At 34.5% G+C, this 27,571-nt stretch overlaps 1 protein-coding gene across 25 annotated transcripts in view; it reads left to right on the top strand.

The window, feature by feature from the left end:
• Positions 1 to 27,571, top strand: part of Sox6 (SRY-box transcription factor 6) — a 576,267-nt gene that overhangs the window by 425,416 nt on the left and 123,280 nt on the right. For 20 of the 25 annotated variants that reach the window (XM_074042103.1, XM_074042097.1, XM_074042114.1 and 17 more), the window contains 2 exons: positions 14,245 to 14,368; positions 26,823 to 26,902. In XM_074042103.1, coding sequence (XP_073898204.1) covers positions 14,245 to 14,368; positions 26,823 to 26,902 — 204 coding nt within the window. The remainder of the gene's footprint in view (positions 1 to 14,244; positions 14,369 to 26,822; positions 26,903 to 27,571) is intronic. The other 5 variants (XM_074042070.1, XM_074042187.1, XM_074042062.1 and 2 more) reach the window with 1 other exon arrangement.

Genomic DNA, 27,571 nt, shown 5'->3' with positions numbered 1-27,571 from the left:
GTTTATGTTGGAGCCAGGCACCAATGGCTCACAGTTGTAATCCCAGCTACTCAGGAGGCAGAGATCAGGAGGCTCATAGGTTGAGATCAGGAGGATTATGGTTCAAAGTCAGTCCAGGCAAATAGTTCATGAGATCCTATCTCTAAAAAACCCTTCATGAAAAAGGGTTTGGTGGAGTGGCTCAAGGTGCACCTAAGTTCAAACCCCAGTACCACAAAAAAAAAAAAAAATTATATTGGGCCTACAATGCAATATTTCCCTTCTTTATTTGCCTGACATTAAGTATTGTCATCAAGGCCAATGCAATATTGTGATTTTGATGGAAAATTAAAAATTAATATATTGAAAGAGAGGATGAAGGAATCTTAAAATTTCTTAGTAAGATTTCTTAGTTTACCAATGATGTAGATGATTCAATTTTTTTCATTTTCCATTATGAATTATAGCTACTTTTCCTCTTGATCCGAATGGGCCAGCATCTTTCTACTTCTTGGGGTTAAGTTTCTATTTCTTTTCAGCTATATTTGGATTGAATTATTAAGTTATTGACAGCATTGAATCATTGCTAATCAGTACAAACTGTACTATTGTTCCGGCCTTTTTTTGTAACCATAGAGTATCATGGGAAGTGATACTCTATAGAGTTAGGTACCACCTAACTTTATGTTATAAATTCCAATTTCATTTGGCAAATATGAAATTAGTTTTAACGATCAAAAAGGGAAAGTAGTAGTTTTATTTAACTAGTGGTTGAGTCAGTTTGTGCGTATATTAAATTTTCTGTTTTGTGATCTTTGCTGTTGGTTTTTCTATAAAATCAATAGGTAATTTGAATTATTTAAAATATTCCTATATTTCCTACACAGATTGAGTTACAAAATTGCATTTTTAGTTTCTACCAATAAGCTTCTCTGCTGCCTGAAATTTTATTAAAAGACATAATATTTGGGGAAAAGAATTATAGTGATGTGGCATTTTTCAACCAATTTTCAATTTCTTTTACTCTTCCCAATAGATATTCAGGAGTGTAAGTGTTTGAAACTAATATGCTCTGTCTCCATGGAAGCACCAGACAAATCATGAGTCAGTCAGTCAATCAATCAATCAATCAATCACATGTTTACTTTTTGCCTAACATATTTCAAGGCACTGTCCCATTAGCGTTATTATAATTTGGTTTACAAGATGTTTTCCTTTTACTTGAACAGAGAGGATATGTAAGACGAGGACATTGTCCCCACTTTTGGACTATTGAGATCATTTCTAAACTGGTCTTTGGTTTCATTCTTGCTCTGTTAGAGTCAGTTTTCCTCACAGCAACCAGAAACCTAAATTAGATCTTACTCTACTACTCTCTCTTACAACCCTCAGTGACTTGCCATCACATTTGGAATAAAATTTAAATTCCTTACTCTGCTTCACACAGCCCTAAGGAACTGATCTATACCTAACTTTCAATCTTCCCCTATCACTCTCTCTACCCATCAGGTTCTGGCCGTCAACCAAGACATTTCTACCTTAAGGCCTTTGCACTCATGGGCCCTCTACCTGAGTGGCTTTTCTCTCAGCAAAGCTTTGGAACCATTTTCTCAGGTTCTTCAACCCTGTATTACATTATCCTCTCAAAGAAGCCCTCTTTAAACATCTTTATCCAAAATAGTTCTCTCTAATCCCCGTCTACTACCACCAACTTTCTGCCTGCCTTCCACCTCTCCTGGTCTATCCCATTATTTTACATTATTTTTCTTCATAACATCTGTTATCAACTAGCACTTATTATATTTATATATTTTCTCATGTGTGTACATGTGTGTACATATGTGCATATGCATGTATATGTACATATATGTACATATGTGTATATATTCATTTGTATGTTATCTGTTTTCTGTGGGAGATGGTGTGGGTAATGGCATTGACTATTGCTATCTCAATGGCTAGAATAGTGCCAGTTATTAAAATATACATTTTTTTGGTGAATAAATTAATGTATTTACACAGAAAAAATCTATCAAATAGCTCAATGCAGTATATGCTATGCAAATTTTGACAGAGGAAAGAAATTTATGTTTGGAAATTTTCATAGTGGAGTTGAATTGGGACTGAACTTTGAAGGGTGGGTTAAGTTTGGGAAGGCAAAGAAGAGAGGACAGATCATTTTGCATGGCAGGTGAGAAAAGTGGCATGCACAATCACTTAGAAGCTACTGGAAGTAAGAGGAGGAAGATCGTGCACCAAAATGACTTTAGAGTGCTTCTCATTAATGTTTTGTTCAACAGTAACCTGTGATAAAGATTGAAAACCTGAAGGCTATTTAACTTGTCATTACAGTCACTGATCATGCCTTCCTGAGTATTAATTCTTTAAATCAAGATCACTTTTTGCTCCCAGTCACACTTATAGGCTCTTTCTCTCACTGATACTTCCAAAGAGGGTCAACTTGCCATCACAAATCCTCAGCTGTTAATAACTTAGATGTCTTATTCATGTTCTTTTCACAGGTCCCACAATATATTTCTCAGGCATTCATGCTTGAGAGAAAACTGCTTCTTCTCTTTATGATAGCCAAAGCTTAAATGTTTTCCTGTGATTTATTCTGTATTGCATAACCAGCCCACTGTGATATAACAAACATCACTACCATTATTTTAGAAAATTGTATTCCTGGATCCTCTAGTGAGACCATTTTACCATTCCTGTCAGTTATTATATGATGAAATAGTATAGAGGCTTAGAGAGATCTCTAAATTATACTATAAAAGAATTTCACTGATGACATTGGGGTATTCAGTCATTAAGAAATTTTAACATAGATGAGTGAAGTCGATTATAAAAATTTTCTTAACAACTAATGAACTTCAAAGTTAGACTATGGCATAGCCAAAAGAAAAGCTCACTGTGATGAAATATGTTTGGAGCAGATTTATATTCCTGTTACCTCAGTTTGGGGTTTGTAAATGATGAAAAGACTTTGGTTTGATTCTGCAGATTTGAAAATCATCAGAATTTCTGTAGCTTAGTTTTAAAATAAGATGAATAAAAATTTTGAATGCATTTATGTAACAAATATTTGTCGAGACCCTACTCTGTGAAGGCTTTTTACTGAACCCTGGGGAGATACAAAGTTCTTGCCTTTAAGTTGCTTGCGCATAATTTTAACAAGACCTGCAGTTTAAAATGTAAACCTGCATTTCTGGATGAGGAATTTAATAATTGAACTCTGGTCATTGCTAACAGAATAAGCTTGTATAAAATACTTCAGGGGTAAAAGCCAGATTGCCTTCATTACAGGTCAAAAGTTTATGAAAGGTTTATATCTGGATTTGGTTGTTACAAAGAGTGGAATGCTACATTCTTCACAAATGTTAACATATTTATACGGCATTTATACAAAATTTGAAAAAATTAATTTTCATCTTGGCAAAACACTTTGATCATTGTGTATTTAATAGGGTTTCCATTTAAGAACAACAATCATTAGTCTTTAATATGTTTCATACTTCTCTGGAAATAACACAGGGTAGAATAAGAAACATTCATCTTCACTAGTCTTTGGATATATCCAAAGTAATTGACTAGCTCAGTCTTCTGTGATGGCCTGGTGACCGCTAACTGTGACTATTTGCATAATAGTCAACTCTTCACTTCTGTAGTGATAACTGTTTGTATCTGATTAAAATTAAGACTGTTTTAGTTCTCTTGACTTTTCCAGAAGTTGCAAAAATTGAGATTTGCTGTTCTGCTTTAACCAAACAAATGCACACATGGGGATAACAATATGCTGAGTTTATGCAGATTTTACAGCACGAATCTGAATAAAATACCCACTAATAGATCCTTAAGGAGTAATAAACACACATGAATTTTCCTTAGTTGCACTTTAAAGTGATTTTAACATACTACTAGACCTTAACAATAATATTTAATTGACAAGATTATGCATTTGTATGGATTGAAAAGGTGGTAGATATCTAATTCCAAATGAATCATAAATTTTACTTTTGCATAACATGTTTTATTAATTTCTTTATGGCTAGGATATTCTATTTCCCTCCTGGTGAGAGTTTCTTAAAACATAGTAAGAAAATTTAAACCCATTTAATTAATATTTATCATCCTTTTTGAAAAGTAATCTGACTAATGTCCTCATAGATACTATCAAAATTTTTGTGGGGTATAGACCCTAGAAAGACCACAGAATGACATTTTTTACATAATTTGATTTTCTTTTTTAAACAAATATTTACTCTCTCTGTTGACTGCATTCCAAAGTAGGGTGACAAACTGGGTGACTTATACTAGTATGTAAGTGAAAGCAAACCTAACAGTACTACCTGATAAAATAAGGCCATGGACATCTTTACATTTCTGATGCCCAGCCCAGTACCAGATATATAGCAATAGGTGCTCAGTAAATGGTTTTTATTTATTTATTTATTTTTCATTTTTCTTTTATTATTCATATGTGCATACAAGGCTTGGTTCATTTCTCCCCCCTGCCCCCACCCCCTCCCTTACCACCCACTCCGCCCCCTCCCTCTCCCCCCCCCAATACCCAGCAGAAACTATTTTGCCCTTATTTCTAATTTTATTGTAGAGAGAGTATAAGCAATAATAGGAAGGAACAAGGGTTTTTGCTGGTTGAGATAAGGATAGCTATACAGGGCATTGACTCACATTGATTTCCTGTGCGTGGGTGTTACCTTCTAGGTTAATTCTTTTTGATCTAACCTTTTCTATAAATGGTTTTTAAAGAGTTGAATTAAGAGAGCCATTCTGCCTTCTCATATGGAGAAGTAACATGTTTCCAGGAATTTAAGAGGTCATTGTATATGTGCCAAGCTCTTTATTTCATGGAATAAAGGACAAATAAGTAAAAGATGGTAGTAATTGAGATTATGTTAGGGTTAAATCCATGTTCTTTCCTTTGAAAATTCAACATTTAAAGTGAACAGGTACAAATGAATGAAACATAAAGTAATGGTGTTGACTATTGATAATCCTAATAGATTAATGAGATCTCTGCCTGTTTTTTAAAAATGCCAATAGTGCAAGTGTATACAGTATGCTGAGAACATAAAAAGAGAGGTGTTAACACAAAGGACAGAATTGACTCTTTCAGATCTGAAATTTTCCTCTGGCTGTATACCTAAAAAAGAGTTTTAAAACATGGACCATTGACCTGACAGAGTCACTGTGATCTCACTCTCAAAGATCATTTCTTTCCTAGGTAACCAAGGAGAGAGCTACAAAGTGCTAGACTGTGAAGTGGATTTTCAATAGCTATATTAAAGACCAACCCAACAGATAGATTTCATTTGTTTGCATGTTTTATCTTGGCTGTAGTGTTGGGGACGTCATGAAGCTAGTGACAAGATGTGTCTTTTCCATTTCTTCTGTGAATATTTTAGATATTTTGTGAAAAATATTTGGTAGCCTAATTAGTAAAGGGAAGTAAACTATTGGAGCTGTTTTGTTTTTTCTTTAAATTAACTTTTTTTTAAGTATAATATATAGAAAAGTATACCTATAAATATAGTTAGTTCTTCATTAAGCAAATGACTTTGAAATACCAAAGTCTGAGTTTCTAAAAAGATGCTTTCAAACTATAGTATTTGAGTTTGTGCTACTTTTTCAGGGGTCTTCTTGGCCAGTTAGTGTGAATTTTGAAGACTCCTCTAAAAGTAAGCAAAATTCTGGAAAACACTGCATTATATTAAAGATGAATAGTTGACAATAGTAACAAGATATTTATTTCATATATTATTCTGGTGGCACCTGAGAGAGGAGAGAGGAGAGAATGGGAGGGGAAAGAATAGAGGACATTGGAAAGAAGAGAAAGAGAAAGAGAGGGAGAGAGGAGAGAAAGAGAGATTGAGAATACCCTATCAATAACAAACAGAAACAAAGGATCCTTTTCTGGGTGTAGTTACATTATTTATACAATGTTTATACATTGGATGTTGGAAAATGTTTGAGAAGATGGGACTACATTCTCAAATTCTCTAGAAAATATATGCCCTAGATTTGTTCCCAATGAAATTTCAATTTGATGATTTTTCTGCTGAAGTTATATTCTCTAGAAGCAAAATTTTACTATACCTATATGTAGCATCTACAAATTTGCTAAATAAGACAGCAAAAAAGCAAACAAGGTTATATCAAGGTTTATTTAAAAGCCATTCTTAACTTCCTTGTTAAGGAAAGCATGTTATAGCTCCATATTTTCTGTGGTTCTGCTAACAATATTATATGGAAATTCGTGGTCAGAATGCTACCTCTTAGGTCCCCTAAGAGATGGTTGGTTCTCAAGTATTGATCAGTTATTACAAAATGCCTCCTATGTTCTTATCTCTATAATATGAACAATGGGGAAGTTAGAAATATAAGTGGTGCTGGCTATTCAGGACACCCACTTACTTGGTAAGAGATGATTAGTGAATTGAAGCAAGTAGTGAGTAGCCAGGTAGACAGTGTATAATTTAAAACTCTTCTGTTTACTTCAGGCTCTGGTCAGCTATAAGAAATTCAGTCTGTTTACTACTGCATTATGCTTACCAAAGATAGAGAAGAGCAGAGTCTTAACATTTTAGACAAATTTAACAACAAATGGTTGAAACTAAAAGGATTTCTGTTGAGGCATGAATTTATCTGTCAAATGAGACCCTTTCCCCCAACTCTCCGAAATGAACTGAGGTCCATGTAGTATATAGTTCAACATGCACTTTTTGGCAAGAAAAGACATCTCTTTAACCTTGACAGCTTTTCATATGAGGTTTCTGGGCTCTTTATTTCTTATACTTAGTGCTTAACTTTTACAATGGTTACACTGTATATAAATGGATCAGCTATTCTTTGCAATAAAAAATATGTTCATTAAGGAACTCTCTCTCTGCTTCTGTCTGCACAACACCAACACATTCCATTCCCTTCCCCCCTTCTTTCTCTTCTTTCCTCCCCCCCTACTTCGTTTCTCTCTCTCCCTCTCTGTTTGTTGTTCTCTTCCTTTCTATTATGGTATACACACATTTAAACATTCCTTCAAATGTTTTAAATACTCTTTTGCCAATTAAACTGCATGAGGAATGATTTTTTTTAGAAGTAAAGCATTAAAAAACGTAACTTGACCACTGTCTTTAACTCAGTAATAGACATAAATATGCACACAATTTTTAATACAAATACTTACAGCCTATCAGTAAAGAAGTTAAATAATCTTCATGAAAGAGAAAATGAGCCCCCTGAGTGTCACTGTGTTTGCATATTAGCATGTAGCCAGGTCTCTGCCAAGTTGCTCTCTGACTGACTGCTGCAGATGCTCTTTCTCAAGTATTCTGAGTCATATCTTTAGTGCAAATCTTCAGGGACAAACAATAGCACCTGTTCCTCACAAGATATCAGGCCAGTTAGCCCATTCATGTATCTTTAATGAAGCTCTGGGGCAGATGGCAAAAAATGGCATCATCAACAACTTAGCAGAGAGAAAACAAAGGGGATAAGTGTTGATATAACAATGCTGTTTTATGAATTGGAAGAGACAGAACCTAAGTGTCTCACATGCATCTGCTGCTGTCTTGATTCTCTGAAAGATGCAAAGAACACCCTACCAATTAAAATTTCTGGGCATGCAGCCTATTTTATCAAGAATGTGTTCCCAACCCTCTCCAAAAGTGAAACACTTCAGTCAGGGATTGTGAAAATCTAGAATAAATGGACAGTTGTACTTTGGAGTAGATAGTTTATTTCTTTCATGACACACTAAGTTTCACCCACAAATGAGGTTCCTGGTTTCTCATTAGTCATTCGGTACCCAGCCAATTAGTGCTTACTTCTAATGCAATAAAAGTAATGAAAATTTCATGCAGAGATATATTTTGGTCACATCAAGTTTTGTCTTTGTTCTCACAAAATCAGTTTTCCCTTTTTATCTATAGTATAATTAAAGAATCTCTGAATTTGTACTTAGGAATAGTTACAATTTCAAAAAAAGATGCTATTTGAAATTTTGATAACTTCTTGAAAAAGACATGTGGAGACTGGTTAGTCTTTAATGGAGTAAGGAGAATTCTATTATTTTTATTCTTTAGTAAAATGTTTTGGGAAGTTGCTGTTTCTAATCTACCTTTCCTGGCACATGACCAAATAAGAAAATAGGATGATGGGAAAGAGGAGAAAAGGCAGAATTACATTCTTCAAAGCAGGGTGGAGCTTTTATATATCTTCAAAATTATTTATTTTTTCTAACCACTGACACTCTGTGCAGTGACATCACTGTACAACTTCCACAAAAGGAAATATTTTGGATGTTTGTGTGAGTTTTGCATGGCCAATAAGCCCTCTTCCCTCGTCTTTGCCCTTACCTTCCTCTTTCTTTCCATTTCTGTTCCACACTTGACCACTAACTTTCTAGCATGTACAGTAAACAAGAGGGGAAAATGGTTGCTTTTGTGCTATCATTCATAGCACTTGCATTGGATCATACTGGTGAGCATTCTGTGGAAGGTGGTAGTTGGAAGTATTCATAGACCCTATTACTCTTTTCTCCCCAAATATTTTTATTAGCATATGTTAATTGTACAACATGAATATAATGTACTCTGATCAAATTCACCCCATTTATATTACTCTTTCTTAACCACATCCTCCCCCTCCTTTTAAAAAGGTTTTATAGGTTTCTTTGTGTTATTTTCATACATGTGTATAACGTACTGTAATAATCATTCCCTGTCACCCTCTCCTTTCCCCTGTCCCTATCCACTGTTCCCCACAAACAGTCCACTCTTTACAATCACATCATTTAAAAACATTGTGTAGATACCACATATGATCAAAACCATGCAATGTTTTTCTTTCTGAGCTTGGCTTATCTTGGTTAACATGATAATTTCCAGTTCTATCCATTTTCCTGCAAATGACATAATTTCATTCTTCTTTATGGCTGAATTATCCTCCATTGTATATTCTACCACATTTTCTTTATCCAATCATTATTTGTTGAGCATCTAGGCTGGTTCCATAGCTTGGCTATTGTAAATAGTGGTGCTATAAACATGAGTGTGCAGGTATCTGAACTAAATGTTGGCTTACATTCCTTTGGATATATGCCCAATACTGGTATAGCAGGATTACATGGTAGTTCCATTTATAGTTTCTTGAAGAGTCTCCATCCTGATTTCCACAGTGGCTGGACTAGTATACATTCCCACCAATGTTGTGTAAGGCTCCTTTTACCCTTCACCCTTGCCAGCATTTGTTGTTTGTTTTCTTGATGATAACCATTCTGAGTAGGATGAGATGAAATCTCAGTGTCATAAGCCCTTATCACTCTTGCTAATGTTTGAAGATGTAGTATTTTTAATATACTGGAGGAATCTGAATAAGAATGTTGGAGTTTATCATTATCAATATACTGGTGGTAATATTGTAGTGTAGCTTTATACCATTGAGGCAAACTGGGTAAAGGGTGTATGTGATATCCTTGTATTGTTTATGATCACTGCATGTAAACCTATAATTTTGTATATAAAACCATCAAATAATTGTTATCATAAAGAATTGCATTCTTTATCTCATTTAATCTTTTCAGCAAAAACTGACTCATGCTTGATAACATACTTAAAAATATAAACTTTGGCCTTGACAAAGTAAAATCTTTGACCTTAATCTGGACTCAAATCTTGGACCCATCACTTTTTTTTTTGTAATTCTTTTTTTCTTTTATTCATATGTGCATACAATGTTTGGGTCATTTCGCCCCCTCCCTTGCCCCCCATCCCTTTGCTACCTGGCAGAAACTATTTTGCCCTTATCTCTAATTTTGTTGAAGAGAGAGTATAAGCAATAATAGGAAGGTCCAAGAGTTTTTGCTGGTTGAGATAAGTATAGCTATACAGGGAGTTGACTCGCATTGATTTCCTGTGCATGTGTGTTACCTTCTAGGTTAATTCTTCTTGATCTAACCTTTTCTCTAGTTCCTGGTCCCCTTCTTCTATTGGCCTCAGTTGCTTTAAAGTATCTGCTTCAGTTTCTCTGTGTTGAGGGCAACAAATGCTATCTAGTTTTTTAGGTGTCTTACCTACCCTCATACCTCCCTTGTGTGCTCTCACTTTATCATGTGATCAAAGTCCAATCCCCTTGTTGTGTTTGCCCTTGATCTAATGTCCACATATGAGAGAGAACATATGATTTTTGGTCTTTTGGGCCAGGCTAACCTCACTCAGAATGATGTTCTCCAATTCTATTCATTTACCAGTGAATGATAAAATTTCGTTCTTCTTCATGGCTGAGTAAAATTCCATTGTGTAAAAATACCACATTTTCTTAATCCATTCATCAGTAGTGGGGCATCTTGGCTGTTTCTATAACTTGGCTATTGTGAATAGTACTGCAATAAACATGGGTGTGCAGGTGCCTCTGGAGTAACCTGTGCCCATCACTTTTTAGTTGATGAAATTATTTAACCTCTTAAAAGACTTTGCATTTTTCATTAAATGAATAAAGATAGTAGCAGTAAGTACCTCATGAGCTTTTGATTGGCTGATTCAATGTTTCTGAGGGTGGGACCAAGCACTCTATTTTAACAAGCCTTCAGATTTGTTCTGATGTACACTAAAGTTTGAGGAGCACTGCTCTGGATTAAATTGGACTTCATCTCAAATTTCTGATTTCATTGGTACTGTATGGAGCCTGAGAATTTGCTTTTAAAACAGTTCCCATAGTTGCTGATGCCATTGGTCAAGTATTAAGCTTTGACAACTACTAAATTAGATCATCTTTCAGTTCTCTTTCAACTCTATGGTTGTATTCTTACTATTGCTTTCATAATGTCTTCTGTCTCCTCTTTTTTACTGTGTCTCTCAACTTATTGAAGTAGCTTCTGGAACCCTATGTGGTGACTGGCATCTGTAATCCCAGCTACTCAGGAAATGGAAGAAGGAGTATCTTAAGTTTGAGGCCAGCTCAGGCAAAATTAGAAAAACCTACCCCCCCAAATAAAATACAAACAAAAAGGGATGGGAGAGTGGCTCAAGTGGTAGAGCACTTGTCTGGCATGTATGAGGCTCTGGGTTCAATACGTAATACTGGGGGAAGAAAGTTCTCTATATAATAGTAAACAATTGAAAGCAATTGAAGTTTTTGCCATATACTGCCTTGGAGAGTATGATGGACAGAAAGGAACTCCCACTGATTCTTACAGTATATATTAATATGAAACATCTACATATCTTTGGCATCTAAAACAACCCCAGTAAATTTATTTAGTTATATACATAAAAGTAAAAAGATACAAAGAAAATATCTTCAGACAGACGGCCAGATTTAGGAATTAAGGTCTGATTCCAATTGTCATTTACCCCTTATGTTGGCAATCAATGTAAAAATGAATTTGTTTTCATTCTATGATGCTGTTTAACAAGAAACACTAAAGACCCCAAGTTACATCCTCAAATGATCCTTGTAATCCCACCTCTTCTTTTTTCATCATTTTCTAAATACTTGGGATAGGATAATGCTCTGTGAGGTATGGTATCTGCTAAGAACATGACAAGCCTCTGCTTGCCAAACTGAATTATTTCGTTGGCTTATGTTTTATTTCTTAAAGTAGAGTTATTGGTAAGATCCAATGTTTTTTGTTTGTTTGTTTGTTTGTTTATCAGTGATTCAATAATTTTAAACTACTGAATATGCAAACCATCTAAGAAAAGAGTAAGGAACTAGCATTTACTGTGACATTGCATACTATTATGTCAGACACTGTGTCATAAGCTTTACTTTTGTTGTCTATTTGATCCTCACAATAACTATGTGAGGTAGTATAATTAACTTCAATTTTTAAGTTTTTACACATAGGATCAGAACTGTTCAAGATTATACAGCTTAGGAAATGAAGTGTGTAGATTTGGGCTCAGATTTATATGCCAACAAAGACATCATAAGTTCTCAATAAATATGTGTTAAATGAATGAAAAGAAGGAATGACTACAGTCACACTATCTTCTTAATGTTAACTTATAAGCAATTTAGAAATATAAAGTTAAAGAAGCTCCATAGATTATCATCTAATCAGGTTTGTAGTTATGTATCTTTTTAAAAACATCTCTTATGTATAGAAATGTACAGCCTTTAGTTGAGCACCTTTAGGGAAAGGGCATATACTACCTCTTTAATCAGAGAGATTATTGAGTAGTGTATTATTAGAAAATTTTTCTTTGTAGTAAGCTTCCCTAAAATCTCTTTCTTCTGAGTCTAGTTCTGTTCTCTATACCCCTCAGTCTTAATTTGTTCCTTCTACATATCATTCCTTCAAATATTTGAAGATAGTCTATTATCTTCTCTCCTTCAAGCTGAATATCCACAATTTCTTTGGTTACTTCTCAAGATCCCTAACAGATAATAACAACTTAATTAATCATTGTTAGATGAAAGGAGGAAAAATTAAATAAATATGATACTCTGACTCCCTGCTTTTCCTCTCTGAAGTGTTAAGTGTTTATATTGTGCTCTAGGTACATGGTAGTACCGTATTTCTAGAGGAAAATAAAATTATTTCCTTTGACATATGCTTGCATTGCAGCGGTCACCTATAAAGACATTGTGTTTTACTTTCTGGCATAGATCAATGCCCTTATCTTTGACATCTCGAATTTGTATCAGGTCACAATAAGCTGGAGTTGAATAGCAAACCCAGTGCTTTTCTCCAAGGTTAAAGGCAAGACCTGGGCACTAGGGGATCAGCTCCAATTTAAGCAGGCTAAGTTTGTACTCTAAGGTGCAAAACTTGGGCTTACCTCAGCTAAAATGGAAGAAATAGCTGCTCAAAGCTAGTTTCTTTCACGCCCCACTGGCAAGGTAGTAATTGCACAAAGACCTTTTTAATATAAGTTGATTTTCCTGAGAAATGAATTCAGAAAAATACTGTAAAGTGTTTATTTTTTGCTTGCCCTTTATTAACCCACATCTTAGGGCTTTCCCTAGAGAAAAACTGTTGGTAAATGAAACCTCTTAGACCCACACAGAAGCATTTTTGCACTGTGTCCCTGACTGTGGAGGGAATAGAGACAGGACAGGGCAAGTTGGTGCTATTTGAACAGGGTCATCGCTAGTATATGGAATTTTGCCTAAAGAGAAGATTTAGGAATTTAGACAGGGGAAGGGCTTGGGGTTGGTAGAATTCCTGGTAGATGTTTATGTCTTAAATAGAATATAATGCAGTCTTTTTATGCCTGTAAAGAGGCCAAAGACCCTATCTGAACTACAAGATCACTTATTTTGGTACATCTTGGTTTTGATCTTTAGTTGAGAAAAATCCTGTAGTTCAGCCTATAAAAATCATGCACTGAAAACTTCCTGTAATGCTATCTGGGAGTCAGGGCAGTGTGCATAGTGGAAAGAAGGGAGCTAGAAATTAAAATATAATTTTCACAAGCATGATTCTGTCATAGCTCTTATTTTCTTTATATGGAATACAAATACTGATATAGAGTGAAGATTTTCTATTTTGCATTTTTGTGCTCTTTGATACATTTATTGAGGTCAAATGAGATTTGATATAGTAGGATTTATTATGAAATGCTCTCAGAATACAACTCCATAATTACTGAGCTACACGGTAGGGCATAAAGCTGTAAAACTGCTTAGCAAGACAAGCAATTTATATGTTACATCGAGGTGTATATGGCAAAGAATATTAGTTTAATTGGAAGCTAAGAGGTAGTAGCCTTAAATCTGAAGAGCTGTATGTTTAATATAATGCAGTGAGGCTTTGAAATAAGATACCTAAACTGGAGAGATACAGCTTTTGGAATATATAACAATTAGATATTATTTTCTGACCAAGTATACTAAATACTGCTTTCAAAATAAAAAGCAGAATGTAAAGCAGGTGAAAGGGCAAAACCTCTCAAAATCGCTGTGTAGGGAAAGAAGCAAACTTATTTTAGTTTTTTGTTTAAAGGAATGAAAGAAAATAAAAGGAAAATTAGTCAAGAGAAAAGAAAGCCATGAACCACCGTCTGGTGGAAGCAGGAATGAGGCAAATTTAAATGAAATTCTGTCCTTAGTATGCTATTAGCATCTAAGAAAAGGGATTTGGTGGGTTTTATCTGAATTTTCTCAGTTTGCAGATCTGGAATGAGGTTAGAGGTGGGTGGCTGTGTGGGTACCAGCACACCACCAGGAGTGAAAAACAAATACTTCGTGGCATACATTTGCTCTCTGTCTGATCATAGGCTCTCTTCTGTTTAGCAGGTTCAGGGTCACATGCCTCCGCTCATGATCCCAATTTTTCCACATGACCAGCGGACCCTGGCAGCAGCTGCTGCTGCCCAACAGGGATTCCTCTTCCCCCCTGGAATAACATACAAACCAGGTAAGTAGAGAGAGATTTCACATTCTTTTGGAAATGCTTAGATCCACACGCTCTTGCTTAGTAGTCACAACAAACACAGGGAACTATGAATAAAAAAGATCATAGAAGCTTCTTTTAAAGTAAAATTAGAATTGGGAAGAGGGGGCATTATGTAAGAAACTAATTACTTTCTAAAACTTTTACTTTCTCTTCTTCCACTTGAGTTTGCTCTGAATTCACAGATAAAATGCTGCTTTCCCGGGACTATTAAATTTTTGTCAGCTCTGCCTCAGACCTTTATAGTGAATAATTATCTTTGGTTAAAGCTCTTTTCTAACCCCTAAGAGCTTTTATACTCTGGTAAACTGATCACAACCAGTATAAAATGTTGTCGTTGTTGTTGTTAGAGTTCTCTTGGAAAAAAAAGTTTGGGGCCAATTTAATTAGCTTACCACTAATAAGCAAAATTCTTTTCTTCTTTCACTCTAAATAATGAAGAATTCAGTAATATTTTTCATTCATCTTTGAACCTCAAAAAACAGGTCACATAACCTTGCAGCAAAATATGTTTTGAGATGATTTAGCAAATGTTATGATTTTTCTTTATTCCTCTGAGTTTACTGGACTCCTGGGGAATTCAATTAGGGGCATAATGGTTTGAAGCTTCTTTCAGAGCCTCCTTGTAAACAGGGCTTTAAATGTTTAAAGATATGTTGCCAAAGGAATCCAATGTAAGAAGATAGTCAAGTAAATAGAAGTCAACCTTAATTTCATTTGTGCATTCTTTGTAAGTGACCTCAGCTCAGAAGTAGTGACCTTGTTCTACTCATTAATAATTTCTGTGTCAAGTTCTTTTTAACATATTAACCTGCTTATATTAACCACCAAATCTGAGTGCAAAAAATCTGAGTGCAGCAGTTTCTTTCTTTGTATGTGTGGCTTATAAAGTGAACAAAGCCATTTTAATATGCTTAGAGCAATAAAATATAAATCACTTCACTAAAATTTTAAAGCTCACTAAATAGCATAAAAACAAACCTAGGGAGTTTTACATCTATTTTAATTGCTTGTTACCATTGATTACTCTTTTGCATTGATAGAGAACTTCCTTCCTTGCAAGAAAAGGATGTCTGTGGCAAAACTCAAATGAGTCAAGGAATAGAGATGTTCAGAGATGGGCTAATTTAAGGTCTGATTGAAAAGTCTTTAAATACAAATGAGTCAAAGCTAGCTAGCACAAGTTGAGCACCCCTAATTTGAAAATCTGAAATCCAAAATGCTCTGTAATCTGCAACTTTTCAGGTGTCAAAGTAAAGCTCAAAATGTTTCAGATTTTGAAACATTCCAGATTTCTGATTTTTCAGATTAGGGAGTCTAAATCAGTAAAGTGTATTCAAATATTCCAATTTTTGGAATATTTGGAAAAGTTCAAAATCTGAACTAGTTCAGGTCTCAAACATTTCAGATAAGGGATACTCAGTAAGTTAACACCCCCTCTAAAACTGACATCTCTATAGTAAGGACAGGAGTACATTTTGTGAAATAATCTGTTTTTGTCAGTGCAGTAGTTCATTTATCCTCTGATCTCTATAAATTATTCTGAATTATTTCTTCATCTTGACTTCCATTGGAAACTTGATGTAAACTAAATTTGATTGTTTTATCCTGAATCTGAGTTGCCACCCCTGTATCAGTCTTAGAAACCTTTAAGATAAACTATATGTGGAAACTATTTGATTTCAGTGTTTTTACAGTTAAAATTCCCCACATTTCAAAGTCAGGTATGGGCACTGTTTTTTGCTGTCTGTAGACATAACCATGTCACTTAATTTTGTTAAAACAAAGACAGCATTTTCCATGAGGAAAGATTGTATATATTCCATGAATTTAGACAATTGAAAACAGTCTTCTCAAGCAGCATTAATATCCAATGTCAATACACCATGTAACTGAAAAAAATCTAGAGACAAGGACAGCCTTGCACAGGATTTTATTATTCCAGTGTAAAAAGCACTCTGCTTTTTAGCAAAGTTATATTTGATTATGGTGGATAAACCTGTTGAGGAAAGCAGAACAATGGGTATGGATATGTTAAAACATGTATAATCACAAATAAGGCAAGTAATAAGGTATTTTTCTGGTAACCCCTAAGTTATTTAAAAAATTTAATTAGATTTCTAAATTCTTTAGTATTTGGGCAAATATAGACTTTATTATGTATAAAATTATATTTTAAATATAATTTTAATTATAAAAATTAAGTGGTTAAAATTATGCATACTTAAACTTTTAAATGATTAAAATGATGTACACTTAAGCTATTAGTAAAGAAATTACAAATTTATAAGACTTAATCTATTCATGTGAGTTGGAAGAGGAGACAACTATTGGACTGGAGTCTGGAAAAGTTAAATTTCTTTGCCCCAAGCTGAGCTATGGTAACTTCACTTGAAATGTATATGACATGATTAAATTTTAGAAGAGAATAGCTATATCATATCTATAAAAGCCTGAAATTGTGACATAAACTTATATTTGGCTCCCTAAGCAAGAAGATAAATGTCAAACTTATAAATTAAAAAATTAATTTCTCTGTTATGTTTCCTATTTCCCTAGAACCTGCAATAATTCCATAGTGTTTGTGAATTAAGTAAACTGATTCAGTTTATTCAATTATTTGAATAATTGTCTTTCCAAGAGCAAGGACTGTGTTGGGGTGAAATATGCTATTTGTTAAAATTGGCTGTTTTGCAAGGACAGTATAATCAAACACATTTGGGGCTCTGGGCCTTCATTGCCCTCCAGGTAAAATTATAACTCATAGCTGTGGGAATTTCAGGGTGTCAGTGTGCATGAATACCATGCACGCTTTCCCATCTCTGGGTGTTGGTGAGGAGACGTGCTTCCTGAGTGCATTGTACAACTGCAGGGGAGCATCTTTCAGAATGATCTCTCTAGACATAGCCTTATTAAGTTTTAATGCCAAAATTTTTATTCTGATGTTGGTTCTATATGTAGAGACATCTTTTTAGACAGAAACTCATCATCAGGGCGCAGAACATAAGCCACATTTAGTTGCTGTACTGATTCCTTTTGTGATATTGAGAGATGTAGCAATCCAGGATTAGATAAATACACGGGAGCACTGATGTTTGAGGAAATTAAAAGGGAAAGCCATTTTTACAGTTGCCAATGTGTAGTTGGAGGTCAACTTGCCTGAAAAATAAAAACCATGGGTAGCATCCTTTGGGTTTCAGGGCTGATGCAACTGACCATTGCTTTGCGTAAGTGAGTTTTTAAAAATAATTGCTCCTCATCACACCCTGGAAACTTCCCAGGAGGTCCTAGGGGTAGCATGTCTGTCTGCTCCTGGATCCTCCACTTACTAGTTATAATAAGATAATAGCTAAAGCTCACTGAATGATGACTGTGCCCACTCCTGTGATACAAATTTCACATGGATTATTTTGTTTTGTTCTTATTTGAATATGTCATTTAAGCCTTGCTGAACCTCTTTTTTATCATCTAAAAATGTTTTGTTCAGTACTTGATATGAATGTGAAAATTAAATTTGGTAAGATAAATGAAAATTCTTCAAAAAGTATAAAGTACTCATTTTGAGATAAAGTCTGACCCTGAAACTAAGCAAATTTGTCTTGTCTGCTAAACTACACCATTACCCATTAGAAGAATGGAATAAAGGTTGAGCATTAGGCAGTCAGATAGTCTCCCTCTGTTTAATGACCCGAACCAATTTTACAAGTATGCCCAATGCCTCTTTTTGTTGTGGTAAAATATGATAACATAGTATTTTTCACTTTATTTGTAAGTGTGTGGCACTAATACATTTGCAATGTTGTACAACTGTCATCACTTTCTATACCCAAAACTTTTTCAACATCTCTTATAGTCTATAGCCATTAAATGACAACTCTTGTGCCCTTAGCCTCTGCTAACTTCTATTTTACTATCTTTCCCTATGCATTTGCATATTCTAGGTTTTCACATAAGTGTAATCACATATTTACTCTTCTGTGTTCTCTTAGGCATAATGTTCTCAAAGTCCACCCATATTGTAGCATACATCAAAATTTAATTCCTTTTCATAGTTGAACTATATTCCATTGTATGTATATATCATATTTTGTTTATCTATTGTTCTGATGCACTTCATTTCTTCCTTTTTGGCTATCACAAATAATACATCTATGAACACTAATATACAAATATATGTTCAAGTACCTGCTTTCAGTTCTTTTGGATATGTGCCTAGGATAAAATATGCTACATGTATATATATATACATATATATACCTTTTGAGAAATTATCAAACTGTTTTCCACAGTACCAGTACTGTTTTGTATTTTAGTAATGCAAGAGTGTTCCAGTTTCTCCACGTCCTTCTGAACACTTACTTTCCACTTAAAAAAAATGTTATAGTTATCCTAGTACATGAGAAGTGGTATCTCATTGTGGTTTTGATTTGTATTTCCCAATAATTGATTATGTTGAGCATCTATTCAGTTGCTTATTGGTCATTTGTACATTATCTTTGGAGAAATGTCTGTTTAATTACTTTGTTCACTTTTGAGTTGGGTTATTTGTGTTTTCATGTAGTTTTAGTTCTTTACATATTATGCATATTAATACCTTATCTGATATATTATTTGAAAATATCTTCTATCATTTTGTAGATTTTCTTTTAGACTTCTTGATAATATCCTTAAAATGTACAAAAGTTCTTAATTTTGCTGAAGTCCAATTTATTATTTTATTTTGGCAGTACTGGGGTTTGAACTCAAGGCTTTGTACTTGCTAGGCAGGTACTCTATTACTTGAGCCATACCTCTAGCCCTTTTTGCTGTGATTATTTCAGAGGAGGGGGTCCTGCTTTTTGCCCAGGCTGGCCTGGACTGTGATCCTTCAATTTTAATCTTTCCATTGTCACTGGGAAGAGAGGTGCACACCACCACATCCAAACTTTTTTTTAATTCATATGTGCATATAATGTTTGGGTCATTTCTCCCCCCTTCTCCCACCCCCTCCTTAACCCCCCCGTCCCCTCCCTCTCCCCCCCAACCCCCTCAATATCCGGCAAAAACTATTTTGCCCTTATCTCTAATTTTGTTGAAGAGAGAGTATAAGCAATAATAGGAAGGACCAAAGGTTTTTGCTAGTTAAGATAAGTATAGCTATACAGGGAGTTGACTCACATTGATTTCCTGTGCATGTGTGTTACCTTCTAGGTTAATTCTTCTTGAGCTAACCTTTTCTCTAGTTCCTGGTCCCCTTCTCCTATTGGCACATCCAAACTTTTTTGCACTATCTGGTCTCTAGCTGTGATCCTCTCAATCTCAGCTGGTAGCTAGGATTATAGGTTTGAGCCTCTGAATCAGGCATTTTATTTTTTCTTTTGTGACTTATGCTTTTGGTGTCATATTAATGAAATCATTATCAAATCCAGTGTCATGAAGATTTACCCCTATGTTTTCTTATATTTTTAGTTTTAGATCCTAAGTCTGTCTTTAGTTGGGTTAACTTTTGTGTATGGTGTAAGATAAAATCATATACAAAATACAAAAATTGAATATGTACCATTTGTTATAAAGACTGTTCTTTCCCCATGTAATGTTTTGGCACCATTGTCAAAAGTGAATGAAATATAGATGTGAGGATTATTACTGGGCTTCTCACTCTATGTCGTTGGTCTATCTGTCTGTCACCATGCCAATGACATGTTGCTTTAATAACTGGCGCTTTATGGTACATTTTGAGGTGGAGGAGTATAACTCTTTTAATTTTATTCTTCCTTTTTAAGATTGTTTTAGCTCTGAGGGCCCCTTGTAATTTCATTTAACTTTGAGAATTGACTTTTCCAAAGGTTGCTATGATTTTGATAGGGATTTTACTGAATCTGTAGATTTCTTTGGACAGTATTGACAGCTTAACAGCATTCAGTCTTCCTATCCATGAACACAGATGCTCTTTCCTTTTTTCCTGTCTTCTTTAATTTCTTTTTTTAAAATTCAAAACAAATTGACATAAAAATTGTATGTTTTATGGAGTCCCTTATTGTGATGTTTTGATACACATATACATTGTACAATGTTCAAATCAGAACAGGCATACCTGTCTCCTCAAATGTTTATTATTTCTTAATGGAGAAAACTTTCAAAATAATTTCTTCTTTTTTGAAATGCATAGTACTGCATTATCATTATCTACAGTCACCCTATTGTACAATAGACCACCAGATCTTATTTCTCCTGTCTATTGACTTAGTACCTGTTAATCAAACTTTCCCCAACTCTTCCTCCTCCCTGCTTTCCACAGCCTCTGGTAACCACAATTCTATCCTCAACTTCTATGAGAACAACTTTCTTAGATTCCACAGATGAGTAAGACTATACAGTACTTGTCTTCTGTAGCTTGCTTATTTCACTTAACTTAATGACTGCTAGTGCCATGCATGTTGTCACAAATGACAGACTTTCATACATTTTATAGCTAAATAGTGTTCCATTGTGTATGTGTGTCTCTCACGTTTTCTTCATCCATTCATCAGTTAGTGGACATTCAATTTACTTCATGTCATCTTTATTTCAGCAATGTTTTTTAGTTTTCAGGGTGTAAGTCTTTTATTTCCTTGGTTAAATTAATTCCCAAGTATTTAATTCTCTTAGATAACATTGTAAATGGAATTTTTTCCCTAATTTCCTTTTGGTATGTTTACTACTGATATATAGAAATGCAACTTTTTGTGTTAACTCTGCAACTTTACTGAATTTGTTCACTCTACTATCTTTCTCATGGATTTGGGGGAATCTATCCATCTGTATCTATCTATCTATCTATCTATCTATCTATCTATCTATCTATCATCATGTTGTCTGCAAATAAAAATAATTTTGCTCCTTTCTTATCAATGTAGAAGCATTTTTCTTTTTCTTGTCTAATAGCACTGGCTAGAACTTCCAATATAACACTGAGTAGAGAAGTGAAAATGGACATCATTATGTTCTTTTCCTTAGAGGAAACATTTTTAGGCTTTCACCTGTCATTATTATGCTAGCTGAGTTTTTAACCCTGGATTGTGCTGAGAAATTTTCTTTTAATCATAGTTTTCTGAGAGCTTACTTTTTTTTAAAAATCATATAAGGGTATTGGATTTTTGTCAAATACCTTTTCTGCATCATTTGAGATGATAATTTGGGGTTTTTTCCCTCCCTTTTATTCTATTAATGTGATGCATTGCATTGAATTTGATTATATTGAACCACTTCTGCATTCTTGGAATAAATCCTAGTTTGTTATGGTGAATAATACTTACAATATGCCATTGGATTTAATTTGCTAATGTTACATTTATTCTAATAAGGGATATTCATAAGGGTCTTTGATTTACTTTTCCTGTGATGTGTTTATCTGGTATCAAAGTACTTTTGGCCTCATAGAAAGCACAAAGAAGTACTCCCTTCTGTTCTATTTTTTGGAAGATTTTAAGAAAGATCTATGTTAATTCCTCTTTAAGCCTTTGGCAGAATTGGTGATGAAGCATTCTAGTCCAAGGCTTTTCTTTGTTGGGCAATGTTTGATAACTGATTCAATTTCTTTACTTGTTAAAAGTCTGTTGAAATTGTCTATTTTCGCTTGAGTTAGTTAGGTTATTCGTGTGTTTCAAAGAATTTTTCTGTTTCTCCTAAGTTGTTTAATTAGTTAGTGTATAGTTGTTATGGTTGTTACCTAATGCTTCTTTTATCGTGCATCATTTATTTGCCATGATAAACCCCAGGTATGTTTGAGTAACCTCATTAACTTTCATAATAATTCTAAGATATAAGTGGGAATAAGTGTTATTATCTCTGTTTTATTAAATGAAAAGAAGAAACTAAATTTTGAAAATGTTAATTAGTTTTTCTGGAGTTTCACATCCAGAAAATAGTAGAGATAGAATTCAGACTAAAGTTCTATGGCTTGATATTTCATACCTGGGTACATGCTGTAAATGTGTGTAATCTTAAGAAAATCTGACCTTTTGCTATGAAAAAATAAAATTTTTATGTGTGAGGTTATCCAAATGACATCTTGCAAAGCTAACCATTTCTCTCTTCCAGAATGTTTCAAAGTAGAGATATGTAACCACTATTGGAATACTTGATTAGTTTAATCCATCTACTTGGAATCAAAGCATTTCTGCAATTCTTCAATTAGTAATCTTAGTTTTCTTTTGTTGTTGTTTTTGGTGGTACTGGTGTCTGAACTTAGAGCCTCACGGTTGCTAATGTAATGAGGATGGATTTATATCAGTTCATTCAAACTCACTTTTTAAATTGCCACCATGAAAAATTCCATGGATTTTCAAATTATTGACAAAGGGTCTACCTGCAGCTATGAAATAAGTGAAAGAATTAAGATTGATCCTTGATATTAGTTTTGCTAAAGGCATGCAAAACAATGCAGGTGATCAAATTGTGGGATCAAGAATCTTGTCATGAATATTCATTGATAAATAGAGGAGAAATAATATCATGGTGATGTTAGTAATATATATATATATATTACAATGCTTTCTAATTTTCTGTCCTCAAAAAAAGTTGAAGATTTTGTTTTATTTTTGTAATTCTAAATATGTCACATATTACCTGCTAACTTTTTCTACAGTGTAATGTTGCACAAAGATAAATCCAGACTTAAGATATTCCCTCAGAGAATAGAGGAGTCATAATATTTGCAATACTGAATTCACCCATCTAAGCAAGACCAATACAAAGTGGTATATTCAAGTTTGTATCAGTGGTTGTGATTCAGATATTTCCACATTGTAGCAAGAATGGTGATAGCTCTTAAAAGTGGGCTCTATTGGTTTGCCAGTTTATCATCCTAGGGTGCCATTATAATAATTTTTGAGATAGCATGGGATGTGTATCATATTTTTCTTCTGTTTTGAAGGGTGGGAAATGAGTATGAGACTGAATTCACATTTGGGGAAGTTAATGAAGAATCTGTAATTCTTGTCTCCTAATTCTGTGTTTTCTTCTTCTTTTTGGTGCTACTAGGATTTGAACTCAGAGCTTCACTTGCTAGCAGATATCTACCACTTGAGCCATGCCTCTGGTTCTTTTTGCCCTGGTTATTGTGGCCCAGACCACAATCCTTCTATTTTATGCTTCCCCTCATAACTGGGATGACAGGCGCATGCCAACACGCCCAGCTATTGGTTGAAAAGGGGTTTTGCTAACTTTTTGCCCAGGCTGACCTGGGACCATGATCCTCCTGGTCTCAGCCTCTGAAGTAGCTAGGATTATTGGTGTGAGCCACCAGAGCCTGACCTTTTATAATTTTTTTTCTACTCCTCCCAACCTCTGTAAATGATTTCTACAATATATTAATATCTAAAGTTAATATATCAGGATCAGTCTCTTGGTCCCTTGTCTGACAAATGAAAGTAAATGAAAAGAGTTTAACCCAGTGCCTTTTTCACTTTTTTCAAAACGTAAAATTTATGTCTGAATTACTTCAATTAGGAATATTCTTGAAGGAGGTAGCCTAAGTCTAATGGATCCTTGGTTCTTGGTTCAAGCTCACTTTCTCCTATGATTAAGTCTTACTATATTTTGGCTTCATTTGAGTTTCTCTGAAAATTTAAGAATTTACTTTCTCTCATTTGGGACTCTTGGTTTGATGCCAAAAGAATGTTGCCTATTCTGAGAAGTGAAACAAATGTTAAGCCAAATTTCCATACGATTTTAAATCTGTTTTGTATTTGATCCATAATCTTCAGATAAAAAACACCAGTTAGAATACCTAGAATTTTGGAAAGATGGACTTACAGAACGAGCATTATTTCCCAAACTGGTTTCTGGAGATTGTCTTCTTATACTAGAGGTAGCAAAGGCCAGATTACAGTTGTGCCTAAAGCCAACCTGTTCCAACAGGCTTCTTCTTCCTTTGTACAAATTTAAAAAGAATGGTTCCTCATGCAAGCATTTCAAATCCAGAGACAAATTTGAAAAAAATTGCTGCAACATGTAGACTAATTCCTTGCCAAGTCAGCCACTGAGAACTTTTCTTGATCATCTGTTACACAGGAAAAATTAGAGGGGGTAGGAGGAAGCATGCAACTTTGTTATCAAAAACTAAACTTCACATTCGCCTCACATCCCTCTCCATCTTAAATTTTTCTCCTCCACTTTTAACTGTCATCTCACTCACCTACTTTTATTCCCCTTTTCTCTCCTAAACATTTTTGTGATATACCCTGTTGCTGTAATGTATTCATTTTTACTTTCAGTATTGATACAATCATATGTTCAGAGGAAACAGCTTTATAAAGATATATTCAGACACAAAGATTGAAACCTACAGAGAGGTTAAAATGTTTTAAAAATATGCTTGTCAACAGTGGAAAGAAAGCTGTTGGTAGCCAGCAGGTGAGCTGGAGAGTTCTAAAGGGTGTGGTAGAGATAGTAATAAATTAACTGGCAAGCCAAAAACCATATAAAAATATCAGCTATTTCATAGCACAGAAGCATGACAGCTATGAGAAAAGGAGTGCCCCAGGGAATTCTTTTAGAGTTTGATTTTTTAAAATATGTTTGACATGAAAAATGTTTTAGTACAAATAAAGCAACTGGTATTAAACTTACAGAGAGGGGGGTTGTGGCTTAGCATTAGTATAAATAATGCATGATACTTAAAGAAAGAACAGCTTTAAAATGTTCCAGGAGGCAGTCCATGTTGATGGTTGGAATGGTGATTTTTTTCTCCTATTTTTGAAACATCATTAATTCAGCATCATTTTGATAAGATATCAACCAAAGAAATACTGTTTGGCTTAGATTAGGATATTCTTTCTTTAGATAATTTAGTTCAAATATCAAGAATATCAGTAAAATTATTTAAGCATAAAGTGACAGTCATTTGCTTTAAAAATAATTTGGCCTAGTTATCTTTTTAAAAAGCTTAAACAGCACTGCAAACTAAAATCAACCTCATGGAAGGGGAAAAACAAGATCAGATAAACATTACTCCGTAGGAGATCAGCACAATATAGTGTGAGTGAATGCATTGTAGCAGCGCTCCATATGCAATCAGAAGCCAATTGTTACTGGACTGTGTACAAGCACACACTGTGCTCAATGGTCTGATGAGGTATTATGGATATGATGCAAAGAGACTGTGTAGATTAGAAGCTAACAATTTGTTAAAAGTGAAAGCAACTTAACATTTACATTGGGCCAGCTGAGTAGCACTTCATGTGGAAAGCAGGATGAGTTCCAAGGAACCAGGGACACCGGAAGGCTTCAGGTATTAGTGTCCATGCAGGAAAAAAAACAAAGGAGGTTTTATTGCTTTCTAGTTGACTACTGCTATTACTGTGATTCTTTCTATAATGTCTCTTCATTATTACATTCAGCTTTTAGTGTGGAAAAGTTCATGCAAAACAGCATGATTATTATAAATGTCAAAAATGTGTGGAGGAACACCCTATTAAAATATAGCCTAGAGATACCACATAACACAGACTTTAAATAAGTAGCTGAAGCCAAAGTGATGCTACATTAAATCACTGATATTATGTAATTTATCCACAAATATTATTTTTTAATTTGGTTACCACTATCACAATATGTTCTTCATCACTTCCTTTTAGTTCTTTGCGTCACTTGTTATAGCTTGAGTTCTTATGTCATGGAAGGTACTTTAGTTCACTACTTAGGAGCGGGCTGGAGTTAGAAAAACACTAAGGTATCTACTAAACCATGCTCAATCTTTGCCAAGCTTTTGATGTAAAATGTGTGGTTATTTAATGAAATCATCATCAATGAATGTTTGGTCAACACATGATTCTGTGTTAAAGTTCATTAGGGTAATAATAGAGATGAACCAAAAAGTATAATTTCCACACTTATTAGGATACCAGGCATTTCACAGAATGTTGGTAAATATTAGCTGCCCTCTCATCCCTATCATACTAAATACATTGTGTTTTTAAAATGTTTTCTTTACTTTTCTATAAAAAAAGTTTAGAGTTATGGGAAGTTGATAGCCAATAGTCTTTTTTTGGACTCTAATACTCTGCCTTGCCTACCAAGCCAAAACTTTTTGTTGTTCTAATAGAAAAGCCTTAGTGCTTTCACAGTGTACTGAGTGTCAGCCGGCTTTAAGATATTTTTTTATTCTTAAAAAAATGATGTATTACAAGATTTGTAATGGAGTGAACATGCTTGAGTTGCACATTTAATTTTTTTAGCATCACATTCATGTTTTGCCAGTTTGCCTACCAGCTATCTGTTAACAAAAAGTTCCAAGGCAGCACTGCAAGTCTGTGCCCAACTAAGCCTTTTGTTTCTGCAGATGTTTGGGCTTAGAGCAATGTTGTAAAGCTCAGGCAAGCCAAGGACCATGTTTGTACTTGTCTGCTGAGATTCCCTGTGCATTGTCTAAACCTGTATGCATTGTTCTTTCCGACAGGTGATAACTACCCCGTACAGTTCATTCCATCAACAATGGCAGCTGCTGCTGCTTCTGGACTCAGCCCTTTACAGCTCCAGGTAAGTGCCAGCAGAAAAAAATGTGGGATGTGAGCCAGTGCTTTAGTGGAAAACTGCTAACCAGCTGTATGCTAAATAATGGCCTGAATGTTAAATAATTTTTTAAGCACAGCCCAGAAAGATTAACACCTTATGTACTTACCATACTGCAAATAGAAGAGAAAATTGTGTTCCAGCAATTTTTAAAGGAAGCATGATATTATGTTTAGTACTATTGTATTCTCTCTCAGGTGACTCAATAGTTCTATATTTTTTATGGCCAGTTGTTATTGAATACGTTAGCTTTTTCCTTATCAGCTTTTCATCTGTGTTTCCATTATATGTAGATTAGGTTTTACATGTACGCATCATGTAAGCATTTACATGTAAGAGAATGTAGTGGGATATTATCCTTTTGTTATTCCCAAATTGCTTGATTTTTTTAGCAAAATGTAAACACATTGTTCCTAAGTATGTGTACCCTTATTCTTTCCAGGGTCAAAAGTCTGGGTGTAGTGTCTGACAAAGTTTTGGATTAATGTTCTTTATTTATAAAACAAAACTTGGGGAGACTGTCTTAGAGGTTAAATAAAGAAATATTTTCACCTTACCTTGTTCACAATAAAATGAGGAGTTTAGAAATAGGACTAGATGTTCCTTATACCCTTTTAATACTGGTGTTAGCATGGT

This window comes from Castor canadensis, chromosome 1 (genome assembly GCF_047511655.1).
Source record: "Castor canadensis chromosome 1, mCasCan1.hap1v2, whole genome shotgun sequence".
Classification (NCBI taxonomy): domain Eukaryota; kingdom Metazoa; phylum Chordata; class Mammalia; order Rodentia; family Castoridae; genus Castor; species Castor canadensis.
This window is presented reverse-complemented; position numbering and strand designations above follow the sequence as displayed.